General features: G+C 45.9%; 1 protein-coding gene across 1 annotated transcript in view; it reads left to right on the plus strand.

Moving 5' to 3' along the window:
• LOC138487500 (uncharacterized) overlaps positions 1-20,156 on the plus strand; it is a 664,822-nt gene that overhangs the window by 154,714 nt on the left and 489,952 nt on the right. Inside the window, exons 3-4 of the mRNA XM_069614007.1 lie at positions 12,763-12,965; positions 15,194-15,324. Coding sequence (XP_069470108.1) covers positions 12,763-12,965; positions 15,194-15,324 — 334 coding nt within the window. The remainder of the gene's footprint in view (positions 1-12,762; positions 12,966-15,193; positions 15,325-20,156) is intronic.

Raw genomic sequence — 20,156 nt, forward strand, 5'->3', positions numbered from 1 at the left:
ATATTTGGTTCAGGTGGAGCATTGACTGGCTGTAGTTTCCCAGTTGCCGGATTGTTGGAGACCATGTTCACACGCAGAGTTACTTGGTCTGTAGAACCCAGATCCATCGGATGTTTCAAGGGGGGGTTATTGGGAGTCTTATTACACCCCTTAACAGTATCGGGGAGAATGCAAGGCTCCCCCCCCTACTCTCCCCTGTGACTCCAACAAGGCTAGTAGCAGGCGTCTAATGCCTGCCAACTCCACAAGCTCTTGACTGCCCTTGCACCCCTATGTATACACACCAATAGTTATATAATATATATATATATATATATATATATATATATTTATTTTGTTACAAGCCCAAACCCAAGGGTATCACAGTGTTGGTTACTTAAGAGCTTGACTTTTTACAATCTTAGGATTCTGGTTTCATACAAACATTCAGTTACATGTTCAGAGACATTGACAGTTTTGGTTAAGATCTTGGTCAAATTTGTCAAAGAGCCAGGTTTTGATCATTTTCTTGAAACGTCGGTGCGATTGCTCATTTCTAATGTGGGCCGGTAGTGTGTTCCAAAGCATAGATGCAGCTACTGGGAAGGTAGAGCCTCCCAGCCTTTTACTTTTGTAGCGTAGAACATTCAGGAATGTTCTAGAACCAGATCTTAGCGAACACGTGGAGACATGTTGTGTTACACTGTTGTTCAGATAGATGGGAGCATCATTAATACATTTGTGGGCAGTGATTAGGGCCTTAAAGTGGATTCTCGCTTTGACAGGCAGCCAGTGACTTCTATTCTAATATGGGAGATGTGATCCTTTCTTTTTAAACAAAAGGAAGCACAAAGAGCTTTATTCTGGAGTAGTTGCAGTTTGGCAAGATTAGAGGTCGTGGTGCCCAGTAGAAGGATGTTGCAGTAATCAAGTTTTGAAAGGATGAGGGCTTGTGCTAGAGTAAGGTAGTTCTGGGGAGTGAGGAATTGTCGGCTGAGTGAGATTAGTTTCTTAGTATAGGTAGTGGACGAGGATAGGGTGTTAATGTGTTTTGTCATGGAGAGGTTAGCGTCTAGGTAGACAGCAAATGTTTTACTTGTTTCAAAACTGGGATAGAGGATAGTAGTTCTCAACCAAAGATTTTAGGCGGGTGGGAGAACATACAATGAGGATCTGTTTGCTCATCGTTCAGGCAAAGGCTATAGGTAGCCATCCATTTATTTTTTGTTACCCATATATTTTGCAGACCAGGGATTTAGCCCGATACTAGGAACTCTATATATGTTTGCATCGGGGAAACCGACCGTATGGATTCCGACTGAATTTGCTACCCAAGAGCCAAGACCAAATTTATCTCCAGAGGGCAAATCATTGCATTGAATGTATTTACTGGGCAGGAACACTTTATGGATTCTTATCTGAATGGAATACATGACTGGACATTACTAATATAGACATAGAAGGAACTAGCCTTGAGAACGAAGCTTGTGTCGAAAAACACGTGTCGGCTGATATACAGTGTTAATAAACCTCACCAATATATGGACTTTTTACCACTTTTTATAAAGACCTGTCAAATATTGAGCATTACTGATTATATTCAGGAGGAGCGCGACTTGCGGGTCTTCATCTCCTTAACAGTTCTGGATGATAGCGTAGATCTTATTGATGGTAGCAGTGTCATGTTTGTGGTCACCCGTGATGGGAATCCATATCTATCTGGGTGTCACCTGCGAAGTCGGTGTAGATAACGCCCCTGGCATCAAGTGCTGTAAATAGTAGTTTAGTGTAAATATTGTACAGTGTACGTGAAAGGCAAGAGCCTTGAGGGATACCTAGTGGTACTGTGATGAGATTGGCACCCTCATCACCAATAAAGATTCTGGAGGTGCATTCCAATAGGAATGATTTGACGCAAAGGGTAACTTCTGGGGGTAAAATTTGAACTTTTCAGCCAAAGCATGGCATAACTTATCGTGTTCTACCGATCGAATGCAGCTGAGAGGTCGAGTAGGAGTAAGATGCCTATGTTACCAGAGTCTGGGATGCTGTCCATCTGTATTTTTAAGTCTAATAGTGCTGATTTGGTACTATGTTTTGTGGCGGACACCTGATTGCCTGGATCCTAGCAGGTGGATGCTTTCCAGGTAGTGCTGGATTTGAGTTTAGGCTATTCGGTGTGGTGGGATCAAGGGAGGGTTTCTTAAGTAGTGGGGTTACCCATGCCCCTTTGATGCAGGCTGGGACTGCATTGGAGGTGAAAAGAGGCACTGATAAAGTCAAGACTGGTGCACAGAGTTTGCACCAGTTGTTCAGGGAAGCTGTCGCCTCTGCAGTTGGAGGGTTTGAGGGTGGTGATGGTGGCTAAAACCTGCTCTACGGATACTTTGCTGAATTTAAAATGGGAAGCAGTGGTAGGATCATTAGTGCTAGGTAGGTGTGAGGGCACACTTTTGCCCGCTAGTAGTTTTCTCTTGATATTTTCTCTTGTTGTGTGAGGATTTTGTGTGCCAGTGCATTTTGGATGGTAGTACACCAAGCTTTGTCTGAGTGGAAGAGTGCTACTGTGAGAATGGGTGATTCTAATTCCCTAAGTTTGGAAAATAATTCTTTAGTCCATGATGTAGCATTAGCAATGCGAGTGTTGAGGGAGTTTGCTTTGTGAGCTATCATTGTCAATTTGTACGTTTTATTGGCTGCAGCAAGTGCGTTAAGTGTATTGGTGGAAGGGTTCTTTTTGTGAAGGTGCTCCAATGCTCGTTTGTTGCGGTGAAGGAGTAAGAGTTCTTCATCAAACCAGAAGTTAGCTTGCTTCAGTTTGTGAGAGGTTTTGGAAATGAATGGGGCTACTATGTCAAGAGTGGATTTCAGACACGTTTGATAGAGCGTGGAGACACTGTCGGGGTTGGTATCTGCAGAGGAGTGAGTGTTGAGGGCATCAGCAAGTATGGTGATGATATTTTCTGCTGCGAGTTTTCGGGTATTTATGAAGGAGATAGGTCTATGACTAGCGGGTGAAGGGGACTGTGCCTTAGTGGTGAGGCAGTTAAAGTGTATTAGGAAGTGGTCAGTCCAGGTAACTTCAGAGATGGATTCTAAGTTTATAGATACGTTAGATGTAAGAATCCAGTCAAGGATTCTTCCTTTAATGTGAGTAGGAGAGTTGACAATTTGTGTGAAATGCATGTCATATAGGGCAGTAGCGAGAGCAGAGGCTTTGCGATCTAATTTGTCATCAAAGCCAAGGTTGATATCTCCAAGCATAGTTAATTTGGTGCATGGTTTCAAGAGAGTAGTGATGAGCAGCGGGATGTCGAGTTGTGGATTGGAAGTGTTATTCAGATGTCTGTAAATAAGAAGGAAGTTGAATGTGGTTTCAGGGTCTGTAGTCCGCATGAAGAGCAGGAGTTTGTATCCTGGAGCAGGGTCTATGGGGCATAGTCTAAACTGCAAATATCAACAAAAAAGGGGAGTGGCTATGGGCACGAAATATGCCCCGGGTCTTGCAGACCTCTTTATGGGTATGTTCGAGGACCAGCTAGTGTATAAAGATAAATCATTCTCAGACAAGTTCGTACAATTGGCCCGCTACATTCATGATGTTTTGGAATGGGGACGAGGTAGAACTAGAAAGCTTCAGACAGAGAATGAACCAGAATGATTTAGGAATATAATTTACTGGACGAGTCAGCAATTCAAGCATCAACTTTCTTGATCTAACTATTTATGTGGAAGGAGACCATCTACAATCAAAAACGTACCGAAAGGAAACCGAGGCTAACTCAGCACTTCATGCAACCAGTTGCCATTACCAGTCAGTAAAACTAAACATACCCGCAGGGGAATTCATCAGAGCGCGGAGAAACCTGTAAAGATCCAATCATATTCTCCAAAGAGTGTGAACTGTTAAAGACGAGATTCAGACAGAGAGGGTATACAAACAAATGTATCCAAGAAGCATACAAAAAAGCCAGAAATTTGACGAGGGAATAAACCCTTACAACCAACAAAAGGAAACAAACAATGGATAAAGTACAATTTATAACCACATACTGTGACCACAATTATGAAATCAGAAAAATTCTAAAAAAGAACTGGTATCTTTTGAAACTAGACCAACATTTGGAAACACATATTAATGACTATCCTAAGATTACCTACAGAAAGGCCAAAACACTGAAAATGAACTTGAGCCCATCAGTACTCCTGGAGCCTCCAACTACAACCACTGAAACCTGCTTACCAACCATAACATCAGGTTTCAGAAAATGCGGTACTTGCGGTACTTGCAGGATATGTGAACATGCACATGAAAGCACTAGGACGTTTCAGGATGCAAGAGGAGCACCAATGAAAATCAAGGACATTATCAACTGCAGATCGAAATATATAATCTATAGCACAATCTGTGTATGCAAACGCACATTTATAGGAAGCACAATAAGGGAGTCTAGGATAAGGATTCATGAACATATCTCATCAATTGGGAGCCAAGACGCATCACTCCCACTTGCACAGCACTGGCAACAAAACCATCAGATGGAAGATGAGCAGGATCTAAGATTTCTAGGACTACAGAAAGTCGAACTTGGCAGAGGAGGGGGAAATGGAGAAATCATGTTGAGACAAGCTGAAGCACGTTTAATATGTACAATTGAATTTGGACTTAATAAGGACAATGAAATGGTGCATTTCTTGTAGTAATATGTCTAAATCTGTAAGACTGAATAGAGGGACAATGATACATGAGAACCAAGAACATGTACATGCATTGATGTAAAATTCACAGGCTTTATGACATACAGAGTGTATGTGACATAATACAGGCTGGTAGATTGATACTGATGAGGCCATTAGAATAAGAATTGATCAACTAATTGTATAAGTAGCAAGTGCACGCATATGCCGGTCCGATAGCACAGTGAGTAGAGCCTGCTGACGCAGGTTTAAATCCCTGCCGGGCCAAACTCAGCCTTTTATCCTTCCGAGGTCGATAAATGAGCACCACACACCGTGGGTAATAATAAGCAGCCAGTTTCCGTGTGGGAACGTACAATTACCAGCATGACAAACATGATGTCAAAAGTAACAACAAACATACTTGGAACCTAGAACTATGGCGGCACGATAAAACTATAACAATATGTTCACAAGTATAAAATAAATACAGCAATTAATTATATGAGCAATATTTACATCAGGTAAATTATCCCCCAATATTATTTTTGAGATGGGGGGCTCTAAGTATGATTGTAAGTGCGGTAGATGACTGCAACTTGTAGAATGGATGACTATAGCTAAGAATATATTACAGGTGGGATTTGAACCCGAGAAACGTTTGGACCATTTGAAAAATCTAACGAAGATGAATTAATAGATGGAACAAATGGTAAGAACTATTCTAAAGATACTGTGGGAACTGGCTTTTCTGTTGTCAAAACATGGTTCTAGGAATAGGAAGCCTTAGGAACTAACATAAAATAAGGACTAATTGTAACCACAATAGATTCACTAAGGTAACCAAATGGTGAATGGACTAACAAAATGGATGTAAAATACTAACTACGAAAGTTATGATGAGAATATGACTATCGTAGTAGTGATGGCATATGTACTAAAGGTTAGTTCTAAAAATGTTTTTATCTTTTTGTCCTTTTTTCCACCCTACTTACCCTCCCTACCACCCCTCCTCAATGTCTGTCTACAACAATTCTTTACTTCTACTTGTTTATATATTGTTTCGATTGATTGAATGTGTATATGAAGTGAATATGTCTGAACGTGAATCTTTGGTCTGATTTGAGAAAGGCACATGAAGTGCTGGAACAAGTGTGATCAAAAGGGCTTTTTTCTCCTTTGGGAGATGCAACTATTTGTTTAAAAACAAACCATAAAGATTTTGAAGCAAACTAACAAGCGTGGCGCAGCTTCTCTGTGAAGGAAATACATTTACAAACTGCATAGAGGTTTTGGAGATTACTGCTACTCCACCCCCTATGGTATCCTGGCGGTCTGTCCTGAGGATAGTGTAGTCAGGAGGATGGCTAGTGCAAGAGTTAGGCCAGACACTGGGTGTAGCCAAGATTCTGTGATCGCTAGCAAGTCTAGTTGTTGAGCAAGACGTGTTTGTCAATGGGCCTTCTACATAGTGTAGTTTCTTGGCTGATCTCATGTTCCTGGGCCATTGTAACACAAGCTGAGTTTTTTTGCCTGCATATAAAATAAAGAAGCTTCCTGACATGGGGGCATTTAAGTGTTTTATGCCCTTTCGTTAGGCCACACATGTGTATGTCATGGTTCAAGTCTTCTGGTCACTTCCAGCTCATGCCTGCTACTGTGAGTTCCTGACTCTAGCAGCACGTAGGCTGGGACCCCAGGTGACAGTGGGTAAAATTGACTGTCTCCCCACCCAATTAGCCCAACATATCTCATATCTCATCGCTCGTGCTGTCTGCCATTCAGAGTGTCTTTGAACTTGTCCTTGCAAAGTATTCTCACTCCTGAGAATAAAAAGGAGTATAGGCACACTCTTATCATAGTTCTGGTCTGCACGGCCAACTCCTATTTCCATCCATGGCTCCCGCAACAGGAGACAGTATTTCGGCCTGTTTTGCAGCATTTGATTGTCTTGAATTAATAATGATAATGATGTGTTATTTATATAGCACCTTAATCCAAAGTGCTTTACAGAGCACATATTTACATACAGTGTCACCCAACCGAAATTGGTTCTCATTTATCAACCTCGAAAGGATGAAGGGCTGAGTTGGCCTTACCAGGATTTGAACCTGCGACCTGGAGATCACATTCAGATTGCAGCAGAGAGTGCTGAACCTGCTGAGCTATCTTACCGGCACTAAGTGCAATAGTCTTGGCACTCATGGAGTTCTTCCTTGCACCTTAACAAGGGCTGATTCAGCTTCTCGTGTTCTCTGTTCTTCAAGGTTAGATAACCGGTTATGGGCCGCTCCATCCTTTGACACCAGGCCAGACAGCTATTTCAGGCCTTTCCTCGATCTTTGGCTGCTTTCTCACTGCGACACAGCTTTCCGATCCTTGTTTCTTCACGGGTCTCAGCTTACTAAATGTGTGACACTGATGTCCAGATTCTATATAATAGCGGCACCTCCTGCAGTCTCTTCACTGCGTATAGCCAGCCTTTATGATCACTTGGTCTACTTGCATTGCTGCATCTGTACAGTTATTAAACGGCTTGCATTTTCTGCAGTGCTCTTCACACGTGCACTCTTCATTCTGCATATGAACGTTTACTCAATTCTTTACTTCGTCATCAGATTCTACAAGATGCATCTTCTTCTTCGATCCCTCTTCTCACTGTGTCATGCTCCTTTCTTGTGACATCACCAGCCTCTCTTGCTCTCATCTTCATATTCTTTCGGGGATCTCCTCCAAGAGATTGTCATCTCTACGGGGATCCATCATATAGCGTTTTCTCAATGGATACCTTTCCTCGAAATCTCTGTGTGGAAAAGGCACCATCACTGGTGTCGTGCATGTCACGATTTCCGGTCTCCAACATATAGGAAGAATGGGGGCGGGACTTCCTGCAGAGGCATGCAGCTGCTCTACTACAGAGGATTTGGGTCTCATCAGCATAGTTGTATAGGAGATGCTGAGGGAGTCGAGGTGGTTGACGAGGGTTTTGGTATATACATTGTAAAGTGTAGGGGAGATGCACGAGCCTTGTGGGACTCCACATGGAACAGGAGTAGGGTGGGCTTTGGTGTTTTTGCTGAATATGCTGGTGGTTCTGTTTGCAAGGAATGAGGCAACCCATCTAGTTGCTTCGGAGGAGAAGTTGACGGCAGAGGTAAGGTGATGACGGAGGGTATGGTGGTTCACGAGATAAAGGCATCTGATAGTTCAAGAAGGAGTAGTAGGGCAAGGTTGCCAGATTCTCTGATGGCATCCAGTGGTTCTTTAGGTCTAGCAGAGCAGATTTAGTGCTCTGGCCTGGGCGGAAGTATGATTGTCGAGGGCTGAGTATATTCTGGTTTTCGAGATGGTTTGAGGCCGTTGATGACCTTGGCAGTTTCGGCTTCGGTTCCCGGATGGAAGCTGAAGGGGGTTGATGTTACGGGTGGATCTGGGAGCAGGGGGAAAGGGAAGGGGGTTGAGGCATTGAGGTTTGGAGCAGAAAGGCTCTTGCTTCTCATGAATTTTATCTTGACGGGTGGTGATTTTATTCATAAGGGCAGTTCTGAACTTGTTTGCACCAGACATCGTCAATGTAGTTGGCTGCAGGGGCATGATTGGGTTTCCAGTTTGCTTAGAATGGTGAAGAGTTTGTGCGAATGGGAGTTGGCCTTTGAGATTCTGTCCACGTAGGAGGTAGCTTTTGTGGAATTTGTTGGTGGTGGTAGTAGGGATTTTGTGCCATTCCGATTCAATGGAACGTTTCTTAGAACGCAAGGTTTATAGGTCGGGGGTAAACCAGGTGTTTTTAAATGCAGTGGGTTTGGATTTACAGGGTTTCAAAGTGAAGAGTGTGTTGATTGCAGTATTGATGGCGATGTTGTATAGATCAACCAGTGAGGTAGGATTGGAGGATGGCAGAGAACGGGAGAGGGAGGAGTACGCTGCAAGCAAGGGGAGGAGGCGGTCTTTGGTCAAGTTGTGCGAGCAGTGTGCGAGTCCTGTAGGCAGTGAGGAGGTAGCAGTGGGAGGCTGAATGGCTACAGGGATGAGAAAGGAGATGATGTGGAGAACATGTGCATTAATTTAGTGCATGTCTTCTAGCCCTTCTATACATAGGTGGCTACTAGGTGTCATATGTTTGTGTTATAAGAGCATTTGTTTCAAGTGTGTATAGTGTAAGGCATATGTGTGTTTGGTGTTTAAATGTCTGGTGCGTAAAAGGTTTATGGTTCGTACATGTACACAATTTGCATCTCCACTACAAGTCCTATAAATCATGCATGTCGTAAGTATGTGCGGTGTGTAAAAGTCTGGCATGTGAATGTAAAGCATATAAGTAGTGTATGCAATGCACATGTCCTACACACCACCCATCCTTATGAAATTTCACATTGAAGTCAGGTTTGACTTTGAGAGTTCTTATATGTATAGAAGGCATTTGAGATGAGGAGTTCATACATGTACACAATCTACATCCCCTGAAAACAGACATCAAAATCAGTCCTGACTTCAATGGGAGTATTCAGACGTATATTAGCGTACATGTATGAAATGTACATCTCTCACACTTTTGTGTAGGTTGTATATAAAATATACATTAGTTAAGTTCACGTATTATACGTATAAACACTTACATTTAAGTGAGCTTTAGCTCTGTTTTCAATACGTACAGAGGCTTATACTTTTAGTTCGTACATGTGCGTAATTTGCATTTTTACATCTTGAATGAATGATAAAACTGACATAGAAACAGTTGTGTACAGATGAGTTATAAATGTCATATCATATCACAGTCGGCCCTAACTTTGAAGTTCGTTTTTTGTTACTTCTAGTAGCATACATGTACGAAATTTAAATCTGCTACATGTACCTGTATATTTCATATTAAAGTGCCAGCCAATCGGGTGGCTAGGAGTGCATGCTTGAACCACCATTGAAAGCCAGCGTTCCATGCTTCCTGATGGCTGGCTGTCCCGACCGCCATCTTCCGACACCCTCCTTCCATTTTTTGCATTGGTGTTTTCTCACCCTCTCACCCCCACTTACCTTCTTTCTGCGGCAGTGAGTGTCGCAGGTGCTCCATCGTCCCGGCTCCCGCTGGCCGCCTTGGAAAGGGAAGAGGGGCTTCTCTTTCCATGGTGGCAATCTTGGAAAAGTATCTTCCTTCATTCAACGGGATGCGCGCGTTGTCCCGTTCAATGAAGGAAAATACCACCCCGGGTTACCGCTATGGCAACACAAGGGCTAATAACCTTAATCTTCACTCGGGCCGATCACTTGCCACATAACTTGGGCTGCTGGGCCGTTACTACCCATTCCAGCCCTTGGAACGGGGGATTAACGCCATATAGAAGATGCACTTTAATTCTGCGCATGCATCATATATAGATGCATCTTTCTTAATTGACTATCTCAAAAAGTGGCCAGCCTGATTCTCACATTTTTGTCAAGTTCATTATAATATGTAGGTGCCTGCCAAAAATTATGAAAACCAAAGAAGACAATTTTTAGATCTTTGGGATGAAAATATTATTTTGAGAACATTCCATGTCAACAGCTTTTCAAAACTCATTCAAAATACTTGATCTTGACCGTCTATAAAATGGGCAATTTGTCTCAACCTTCACTATGCAATGCCATAATATATATTAGCACCCTTGCGGGGGGAGTCAGCCAATCAGGTGGCTAGGACCATGGGCTTGAACTGGCAGTGTAAGCCCGCGTTCCATGCGACCTGATGGCCGGCTCCCCCGCCGCCATCTTCCACCACCCTCTGTCCCTTTTTTTTGTGTGATTTATTTATTTATTTATTATCACTGTCCCACCCCCCACTTACCTTATTTCTGCGGCGCTGTTGCAGCTGATCCTTCTCCCCATCTCCCTTTCCATGGCAGCCATCTTGGAAAACTATGTTCCTTCATTTAAGGGGATGTATGTGGCGTCCCATTGAATGAAGGAAAATACTTTTAAAACATTTTTTTTTTTTTAGCACCTCGGGTTTGACAACCGGGGGTGTGCTAATAGCCTTACTGCCCTATTATAAGGGCTAGAACAGCACAGAGCCCTGGTTATCCACCCTCGCTTTGCTTGGGCCGATAACTTAGGCAGCCGTGCCATTACCCCCCGTTGCAGCCCCTGGAATGGGGGATTATTATGCATACCACATTGACAAAATGCTTAATTTTCTCTCGACCATTATTCCTGCTATGAAATGGTATGTTTGAAGATTACATTTTGTGTGTGTGTTTGTGAAAAATCCCTTTGAATTATAGGGTGTGTTTAATGATTTACTCAAAATGTAGTGGGCATATCTAGCTCTTATTTTTATTGTATTTAATTTAATTGGTTTTTAATAACGCGCCTAATACCGTACCCGACTTCAGTTTCTAAGCACGGATCCGGGATTTGAACCTTTGTTGCTCTGCATGGTCTTGCTTCCAAGACCAGCACCTTGCCCCTGTGCTATCCATGGTTCACAGACCTAGCATCGGGAAGCAATGGAACGTTTTACATATGTGGAAAAACATAGTTAAAGAAGCAGAGAAACAATGCAGTGGGGATTTCCCAACAGGGTAGGGAGGGTAATTAGTCACCAAGGAATCTAGAAGCAACCAGGGAAGGCACAGTGGGGAGCAGACCTCCCACTCTCAGGTAGGGTGCAGAGTGGAGGGTGTGTGGACATAGGTGTTAGGGAGGAGCCATTCCTTGAAGATGTAAATCTAGTTGATGGGCTGTAATGATCCTCTGGCATCTGTCTGCTCGCTTCCCACAGGCTGTGTGGCCAAATGTCACATCTCTACCTTCCAAAGGACAAAAAGAGAAAATGGAGGCATCCCTGCACATATGTTTGCAAGCCATGGTTTAGGAAGTGCTGGGAAGGAAATGAACCTCTCCCACCCCCCTAGGCGCTTTAGAGTAAAGTGAATCCCATAACCACACTTTTGATGTGCCGGGGGGAGGGGCATGCTAAGAAACCCTGCAAGAACACAATATTAAATACAAATGCAGAGATTTAGTGTGCACATATAAGGAAGTACCATTTTTGTAGTCATAGTATAAAACCTTCAGCCCTGCATGGCTGCGCGGTAAACACAGATCCAACGAAGAAACCTGAACAGGCCGAAGCGCTGCTGATAGACCCACGATGCTAGCTCCCATAGCAACTGTTCCTTTGTTCCATAACTGTTTCAAATGCGTGTTATCCCAAGAAGGAATGCGCCCTGTAAGGCTGCGAGACAGTACCAGGTGCCTTGCAATGCAGGTTTATCACAGACGGGCCAAAAAGCAGACCTCCAACCCCCACCCAGCCCATCATGAGTTATGACACCCACAACTGCCCCAGTCCAAGACCCCCGAGTTCTGTGATAGTAGGTGACCTCAGAGCATCAACCATAAGCCCAGTGGTCCTAAAAGATCATGACCATTCCACCGTAATTCATAATGACACACTTTGTAATGCGAGGTACAGGGGGGGTATACATTATAGCCCAAAGTAAGAGTGGAAACCTTGGGTGCGGATGGTGCGATATGGAATGAGAGAAGAATGTGTGGGTCAGCAGGATCTTAAACCTCGCCTTGTGCCAGTCCCAGAGCTTCCCAGGTGCACGCCATAATGATAGAGTAGCATTGTCTTACAATAGTAACCAATGAGGAACATGACCTTCATTCCCTGGAGAGATGAGCCCAGCTGACGGATGGAGCTGGGACCAATAGCAGACTGGTATCCACTATGGAGCCGGCTGCCCATTTATAGGATCTCGCCAGCCATGCAGGTTCTTACTGTATATGTGTGACATAGTAATGACAATGTGTCTCCTTATAACCTTCTGCCTGTACTATTTTGATTTTTTTGGTTTTTTTGGGGTTTTTTTGTTTTGTTTTTTTGTTGCAGAACGTTCTTGAGCAGCAGAGTTCTTTGTTGGCCTGCATATTTTTTGGTGTGATTAAAACTTGTTATGCTTGCAAGAACCTATTGGCCTTTTTTCCCTAGTGGGTTGTATTTTTTCTGGTGTGAGCATTTACGGGGCGAGTCTTCAGAAGTTTGTGTCTGCATTTTTGTGCCCTTTTTCTTTCACGGCCCACTTACTCTTGGCTGTGTGTTCCTTTTCCGTTCTAACCCCACAGAGTACATCCCCATCACCCAGGCATTCCAGAGGATCTGCAAGCGGTGGAGGCGCACAGAGAAGGAGCTGTGTGAAAAAAAGGAGAAGCTTTTGAGGTGCGAGAGTGAGCGCAACACACTGGAGGTGAAGCTGAAGCATGCGCGCAACCAGGTGTCTGTGGAGATGAAGAGGCGACAGAATGCTGAGACCGAACAGGAGAAGCTGGTATGTGGTCCTGTTTGGGGGCTAACTGGGCATAGCAGGGCCTGTCCAGGAACAATCAACTGAGGTCGAGCTGGTACCTCCAAAGAATCATTGGTAGGGGCCACACTGGGCACTATAGATACCACCTGGAGTGGAACAACTCCAGAGGGCCACATTGAGGGGGTCAGGTTGAGCCCTGTAGGTGAACCATCATGAGTGGAAGAACTCTAGAGAACTATATCTAAGGGGTAACCTGATCATTATAGGGAACGAAGAACTAGGATCACCAGGGAACTATCTATAGGGGATAAGTTGGGAAATTCATCTGGGGGGTAGATGGTGTACAGATGAGGAAGGATCTATAGGAAATGGTGTGTGACAGACCAATAACAGGAAAAAAACCATGTATGTACTGTGAGAGTCGATACTGGTCAGAATCGAGCCAATTTTAGAGTAGTGTATAGAGGCAAAGTTGGGACTCTTAAGCCACCTATAGATCAGAGGTCAGTTAGGAACTGAAATGGCCAGGTAGAGGGTAAGAGCTGGGAATCACCTGGTGTCGGAGCTAGTGGAGATGATGAACTGGACGAGTTAAGTCAGCTCTTGACTATGACTGACCAAGAGCTTGAAAATCTATAGAGAAAGAGATGTGACTAACAGGTACTGCATAAATTCACTATAAAATCCAGAGTTGGGGCCGATCAAAAAAACTAGAAAACCTTTCGGGGTTCGACTGGTGTACATATCGAGCACTCTTTGCAGGAGCAGTAGTGCCAGGAGATGTGCACCGTCTGCAGGGTTAAGTGTTTGGTCAGGGACCAGGGACCATCTATGGAGGAAGACGTTGGACGGATAAGAAGATGGTCCCTCTGTCCTTGAGGCTAGGTGGGCCCTTCTTCATGGCTGGACTCACTGGACACTGTCCTCTGGGAGTGCATCTAGAAGGTTTCACCTGGAGAAGAGAATTAGGACCCTGGAAAGTTCAGGGTTCCTTCTGGGGGAGCGTGGGGACCACACTTTATCTGCACTCAACGATTGCGATGAAAAGGGGATGTTCAGCTATATGGGCTGTGCAGGATGCAAACCCGATGGAAACTATCTGTGAGGTTGGTGCTGAAGAAGACGGCTCGATGGATGATGGCGGCATATAGGATAAATGACCCGATGCGGATTTGCTATATAGCATACAACCTTCCTTTAAATACTATGACCTGATTTATTATTTATTTATTGGGTATTTATAATGCGCCTATACAGCAAAGGTGTTTCAAGGAGCAACAAGAAAAAGGAGGGGGGGGGGGGGACCGGGATGAAAAATAACAAAACGGTCCTACTAGGCCTTGTCATTAGGATTGTGCAAGTGCAGTATGTGGTCCATATTCTGCAAAGATGTTCTACAATCCGTAGGGCGTTGCTTTGTGGGGATACGTGGTCAGGCCTTCTGCACCATTGACACTAGGAGACCACGAGTTGAACACAGCTGAGCGTAATGACCTAGGCTCTATGAGAATTAACAAGGGGGGTCCTGGGAGTCACTCTGCCAGACATTAGTCCTGGTTACGAGAGACTTACCCAGAGTCTTTAGCTCACTATCTTTCACAGAGAAGAAATATCCCAAACATATCAGACTTTGTCCTGCCCTGGGGCAGTCCAGCACCGAAATGCAAGGCAATTCTCCTCTGAACAAGAGTACCAACAGAAACCCCAGACACGTGTTTCGGTCTGGTTGGACCTCATCAGTAGGGTGGATCTGTGCCTCTCTAAGAATAGTGAGCAAGGGGTCCACGTCTGGATTCCCCTAGTAACTTAGGGTGAGACCCAAAGTTACTTGAATATGCAAATTAACAAGGGGGGTCCTGGGAGTCACTCTGCCAGACATTAGTCTTCTCTGTGAAAGATAGTGAGCTAAAGACTCTGGGTAAGTCTCTCGTAACCAGGACTAATGTCTGGCAGAGGGACTCCCAGGACCCCCCTTGTTAAATCTAGGCTCTATGAGACCACCAGTTCCAGATCCATTCACATGTACCTGTGGCAATGTTGTGGTCTTGTTGTAAATGACTAACACCCACGTCTTTTAGCCAACATTTGAAATGTGTGCGGTACGGTGGTGTTCCAAAAAGAAGGGGACATTTCAGCATTATGAATTCCTAAAGTCAAACTGCCCCTCCCCATACCGATTTTCTCCTGAATAGAGGCATCACAGTATGATGCTGGTTGTCTTTTTAAGTCTCCTCCTCTTTGTTTCTCAGGAACGTCAGCTGCAGCTGGTTCGGGATCTCCTCACGTCTGGAGATATTGCCAGTGCCCCCCTCAATGCCTCCATGATGGTTCTCTTTGGAAAGCTAAATCTTGGCTCTGCCCTGACCGTGGATGGACATAGGTGAGTGACCATTGCATGGAGCTGCACTTGGAGTGTCATCTACTGAAACGTTGTCTTACTTTACAAGGCACGCTACGGCAAATGAAGTTATTGGCCAGTAATTGTAACATATAATATGCTGTTGTGCCATCGTGCACCTTCGTGTATCTCTCCCCCCAAGGTATAAAGCACTACTGCGGCAAGGTGTAGAGGGCTGTCAGCCCACCTCCAAAGTCCAGTCCACAACACATGGTGTGTGGTCTGTGTGAGATCCTACATTCTGCATATGCGGCTGGGTCCATAATAGTAAACGTTTAATTGCTCCCATCATATCTCATTAGGCAGCTGGCCTGATATATTTTTAAATGTCACAAAACCCAAGAGTCACAAGATTTTGAGAATCTTTACCCATCACTACTATTCTGCAAACGTGTGTGTGTGTGTGTGTGTGTGTGTGTGTGTGTGTGTGAGAGAGAGAGAGAGAGAGAGAGAGAGAGAGAGAGAGAGAGAGAGAGAGAGAGAGAGAGAGAGAGAGAGAGAGAGAGAGAGAGAGAGAGAGAGAGAGAGAGAGAGAGAGAGAGATATGGAGGTCCTGTCTGTCTGTATCTAGGAACCAAGAGAACCTCATTATCTACAATGCTCCTTGGTCTTTCTGTCTCTAAAAGCTAGGATGACCTCATTATCTAGAACACTCATTGGTCTGTCTGTATGTTGGAGCTAGGATGACCTCATTTCCTCCCTGGTCTGCCTCTATCTAGGAGCTTGGATGATCACCTTCTCCACAACACTCCTTGGTCTGTCTATATCTAGGAGCTAAGATGACCTCATTATCTACAATGCTCCTTGGTTTGTCTGTATCTAGGAGCTAGGATGACCTCATTATCTACAATGCTCCTTGGTTTGTCTGTATTTAAGAGCTAGGATGATCACATTATTTAAGTCACTCCTTGGTCTGTCTGTATCTAGGAGATAGGATGACCTCGTGATGGCTCTGTATCAGAGATTCCCTCGTGCACCCTTCTTCCCGACTCTTCCTTCCACCTGTTGCCGCCCTGTCTTTCACATGCTCTGATTCTGTGACTGAATTGAACATTCAAAAATATTGTACTGCTTCTACAATCAACACATGTCACAAGACGACCTTGGACCGCACCCCTTTTAAAGGTCATCCACTTCCTCATCCGTGGAAACATGATGTTCATTTGCCTTCATGAATACAATGCAACAGTGCAGGTTTCCAGCTGCACACCAGCTGCAGGTCTCTTTCTTTGGAACACTAGTTAGAGGTGCAGTCTTGCTAAGTGACTTTCTTGGAGAACATTTGAAAACACCTTATAGACCAATCAGAAATGTTCAGCCTGTTGCAAGCCCCTAATGTAACGCTCACCTTGTGTCTCCACGGGGATGCCTCTCGATAACCGGGAAGTTCTTCGGAACCCTTCGCCTGCCCCTGGAATCGGTAGAGGTAACACTGGAAGACAGGAGGGGCAATTTAGAAACTACTCCTTCTTCGAGACCCTCCACCCAGGTTCCCCCTGTAGTTTTCCCCCAGTGACGGCTCTCACCTTGTATAATGTAAAGATGCGCTCTCCGTCCTGCCATGCTGGCAGGGGCGCGTCGATGTGGCACCGTATCGCCGAGTTACTTCATTGGCGAGGGCCAGAGTTCAGGCCGGCTGCAACTCCTATCCAGGTAAGTATTCAGGTGAGTCTTGATTGTTGGAACAATGTCTTTGGGTGGGGTTTTGCCGTGATGAATTCGCCGGTAGTAACCTTCTTACTATTGCTGCAGGTGATGATGCTCCGAAGGCGAGTCCGAACAGGTAAGTGAACGCCAAGCGGCGAGGAAGCGTCCTTGCAAATAGCTAACCTGTGATTTGCTTTATCTTGCAGGCCAGGGCGGCCCGGAGGTGAATTGTCCTCAAAAATCCGGGAGGAGAGGGTACTGCCTAGGCGGTGGATGCAGCTGTGCAGGGAAGGATGAAGACGAGACTGGTCTTGGACGTCGACGAAGCCAGAGGACACCGTCTAGCCGACGGATGCAGAGATGCAGGTAAGGATGGAGAAGATTTGGGCCTTGGATGTCGACGAAGCCGGAGGTATGCTGGACAGGACCAGATGAGCGTCACGCTGCTAAAGCAGATTAACGAGAAGCGCCTGCCTCAAGACGGGCGTGGTTTAAATAGCAAGGCGGTCTCCCAGGTGTCTTTGGGGCGGGCCCCACTCTGGAAGCTAGACCGCAGGATGCAGTTCTCCTGTATTCCACCTGGGGGCGGCCATGCTGGTCCAATGCTCATTGAAACCCCGTTCCCGCAAGCGTCTCCTATGCCAGCAACGCCAAGACTGGTTCCAGGGCATCCGAGGCGAGCCAAATGAGGTCCTTAAGGGCCCGTGACCCCTAGAAGGGGATAAGGTCATGACAGCACTCCCCCCCCCCCCCCCCCCAAGGCCCCTCTCAGGGTAGTTCTCCGGCCAGGTACAGGTTTAGAGGGAAATGTCCGATGAAAGCGTTGGAGCAAACGAGGGGCATGAACATGTTCACTAGGCCCCCACGTCCTATCCTGAGGTCCATACCACTTCCAGTCCACCAGGTAGTAAAGCTTCGACCCTACCTCCTTGGAGTCCAGGATGTCTTTTACCTCGTACTCCGGTTCTCCTTGGATGATGATTGGGTCAAGTGGGGTTGTTACATGGGTTCCCGGTTTGAAGGGTTTCAGGAGAGACGCATGGAAAACTGGGTGTATACGCATGTTGGCTGGGAACGACAGCCTCACCGCTGCTGGATTAACGATAGCTTCCACTGGGTACGGTCCCAAGAACCATGGACGAAACGTTCGCTTTCCCTTGATTGGTACGTGCTTGGAGGCAAGCCACACCATGTCTCCCACCTGCTAGACAGGAGCTTCTGAACGAGGCTGGTCCGCGCACTTCTTCTGGCGTGCCTTGGCTTGTCGTAGATGTTCCTGAGCCTTGGCGAAAGCTTGGGTGATGGTTGTATGCAGAGTCTCGACTGCCGGCATTTATAGGGTGGTAGGGATGTCTAGTTCGGAAGTCTGAGGGTGCCGACCGTAAATTGTGAAGAATGGGGTTTGCCCCGTGCTGCTTTGTAACGAGTTATTGTATGCGTACTGTGCGATCCATAGGAACTCTCTCCAATCCCCTTCTCCCTGGTGAAGCATGCAGCGCAGATACTGCTCAAGAGTCTGATTTGTCCTCTCGGTCTGGACGTCGGTTTGAGGGTGGTGACTGGTGGATAGACGGATGTCTATTTGGGCCAAGGAGCAGCACTTTTTCCAGAAGCTGGACAAGAACTGAGTTCCCTGATCAGATACTAAGACCGATGGAAATCCATGCAGGCGCACGACTTGTTCCAAAAAGACTTTGGAGAGACCGGAGGCAGTTGGGAGTCCCTCAAAGGGGATGAAGTGGGCCATTTTGGAAAATAAGTCCACAATCACCAAGATGGTATCGAAGCCTTGACACGGGGAAGGTCGGTGATGAAATCCAGTGACAATGTGTGCCACGGGGCTGGTGGGATGGCCAGGAGCTGAAGGAGTCCGGCTGGTCTTTGTTTGCTGGACTTGTTTTGGGCGCACACTCCACACAAAGCCACAAATTCAATCACATCCTTCCGCCAGGTGGGCCACCACTAGTTCCTTTTGATTTTGGCTAGAGTCTTGGCGATTCCTGGATGGCCTTCCATAAGGGAACCGTGATGCCCAGAGATGACCTGCTCTTGTAATTCCTTCACCGGGACGAATAACCGTTCACGATAATATGGCAGTTGGTTCTTGACACTGTAGTGCTTTCCTCTGGAGGCCCACTCTTGTAGCTGCTCCTGGGTGAGAACCTGCTGGATTTCATACAGAAGTTCACTCTGGGTCATAGTAGTAGCAATGCCCAGGATCCGATTCTCCGGTATGATAGCCACTGGATCAGGCGGCGTATGCGCTAACTCGTCGGTGCCCATGCGGGAGAGAGCGTCCGCTTTGCCGTTCTTGACACCAGGTCGATATGTTATTACAAAGTCGGATTCTGCGAAGAATAAAGCCCAATGCAGCTGCCGTGAAGATTGGGCCTTTGCCCCTTTCAAGTATTGGAGGTTCCTGTGGTCTGTTATCACCGTGATGGTGTGCCGTGCCCCCAGTTGGTAGTGCCGCCAGGCCTTGTAAGCCGCCTTAATGCCAATAACTCCTCATTGATAATTGCGTAGTGAGTTCGGCCGGCGTGAACTTGCGCGACCAAAAGGCTACTGGGTGTAGCTGACCAGTTAGCGGATCCCTTTGGGACAAAACCGCCCCCATGGCCAGACTGGAGGCATCAGTTTCCACCACGTAGGGGAGCTCTGGACGCGGATGACGTAAAATGGGGGCCCAGGTGAACCTTGTCTTGAGTTCTTGGAAGGCCTTTTCCGCTTCTTCGGTCCAGGTAAAAGTCTTGTTGCATTTTCTGAGCAACGAGGTGATTGGGTGCATGATCTGAGAAAAACCTGGGATGAAGCGACGATAGAAGTTTGCGAACCCCAGCATGCTTTGGACTCCCTTGATTGAGGTAGGGGCTGGCCAATTGAGGACTGCGCCCACCTTATGTGCGTCCATTCGAATGCCCTGGGGGGAAAGAACGAAGCCCAGGAACTCCACTTCCGTAACATGGAACAAGCACTTTTCCAGTTTCACATAAAGGTGGTGCTCGCGAAGCTTAGTCAGGACCGCCCGCACGTGCCCTATATGCTCCTGCTCGGACGTGGAATACACCAGGATGTCATCAATGTATACAAGAGCACAGACATAAATGAACTCTTGGAGGACTTCATTCATGAAGTATTGGAACGCGACTGGGGCATTGCAGAGGCCA

The sequence above is a fragment of the Ambystoma mexicanum genome, chromosome 9 (assembly GCF_040938575.1).
Source record: "Ambystoma mexicanum isolate Mex_15411 chromosome 9, UKY_AmexF1_1, whole genome shotgun sequence".
NCBI lineage: Eukaryota > Metazoa > Chordata > Amphibia > Caudata > Ambystomatidae > Ambystoma > Ambystoma mexicanum.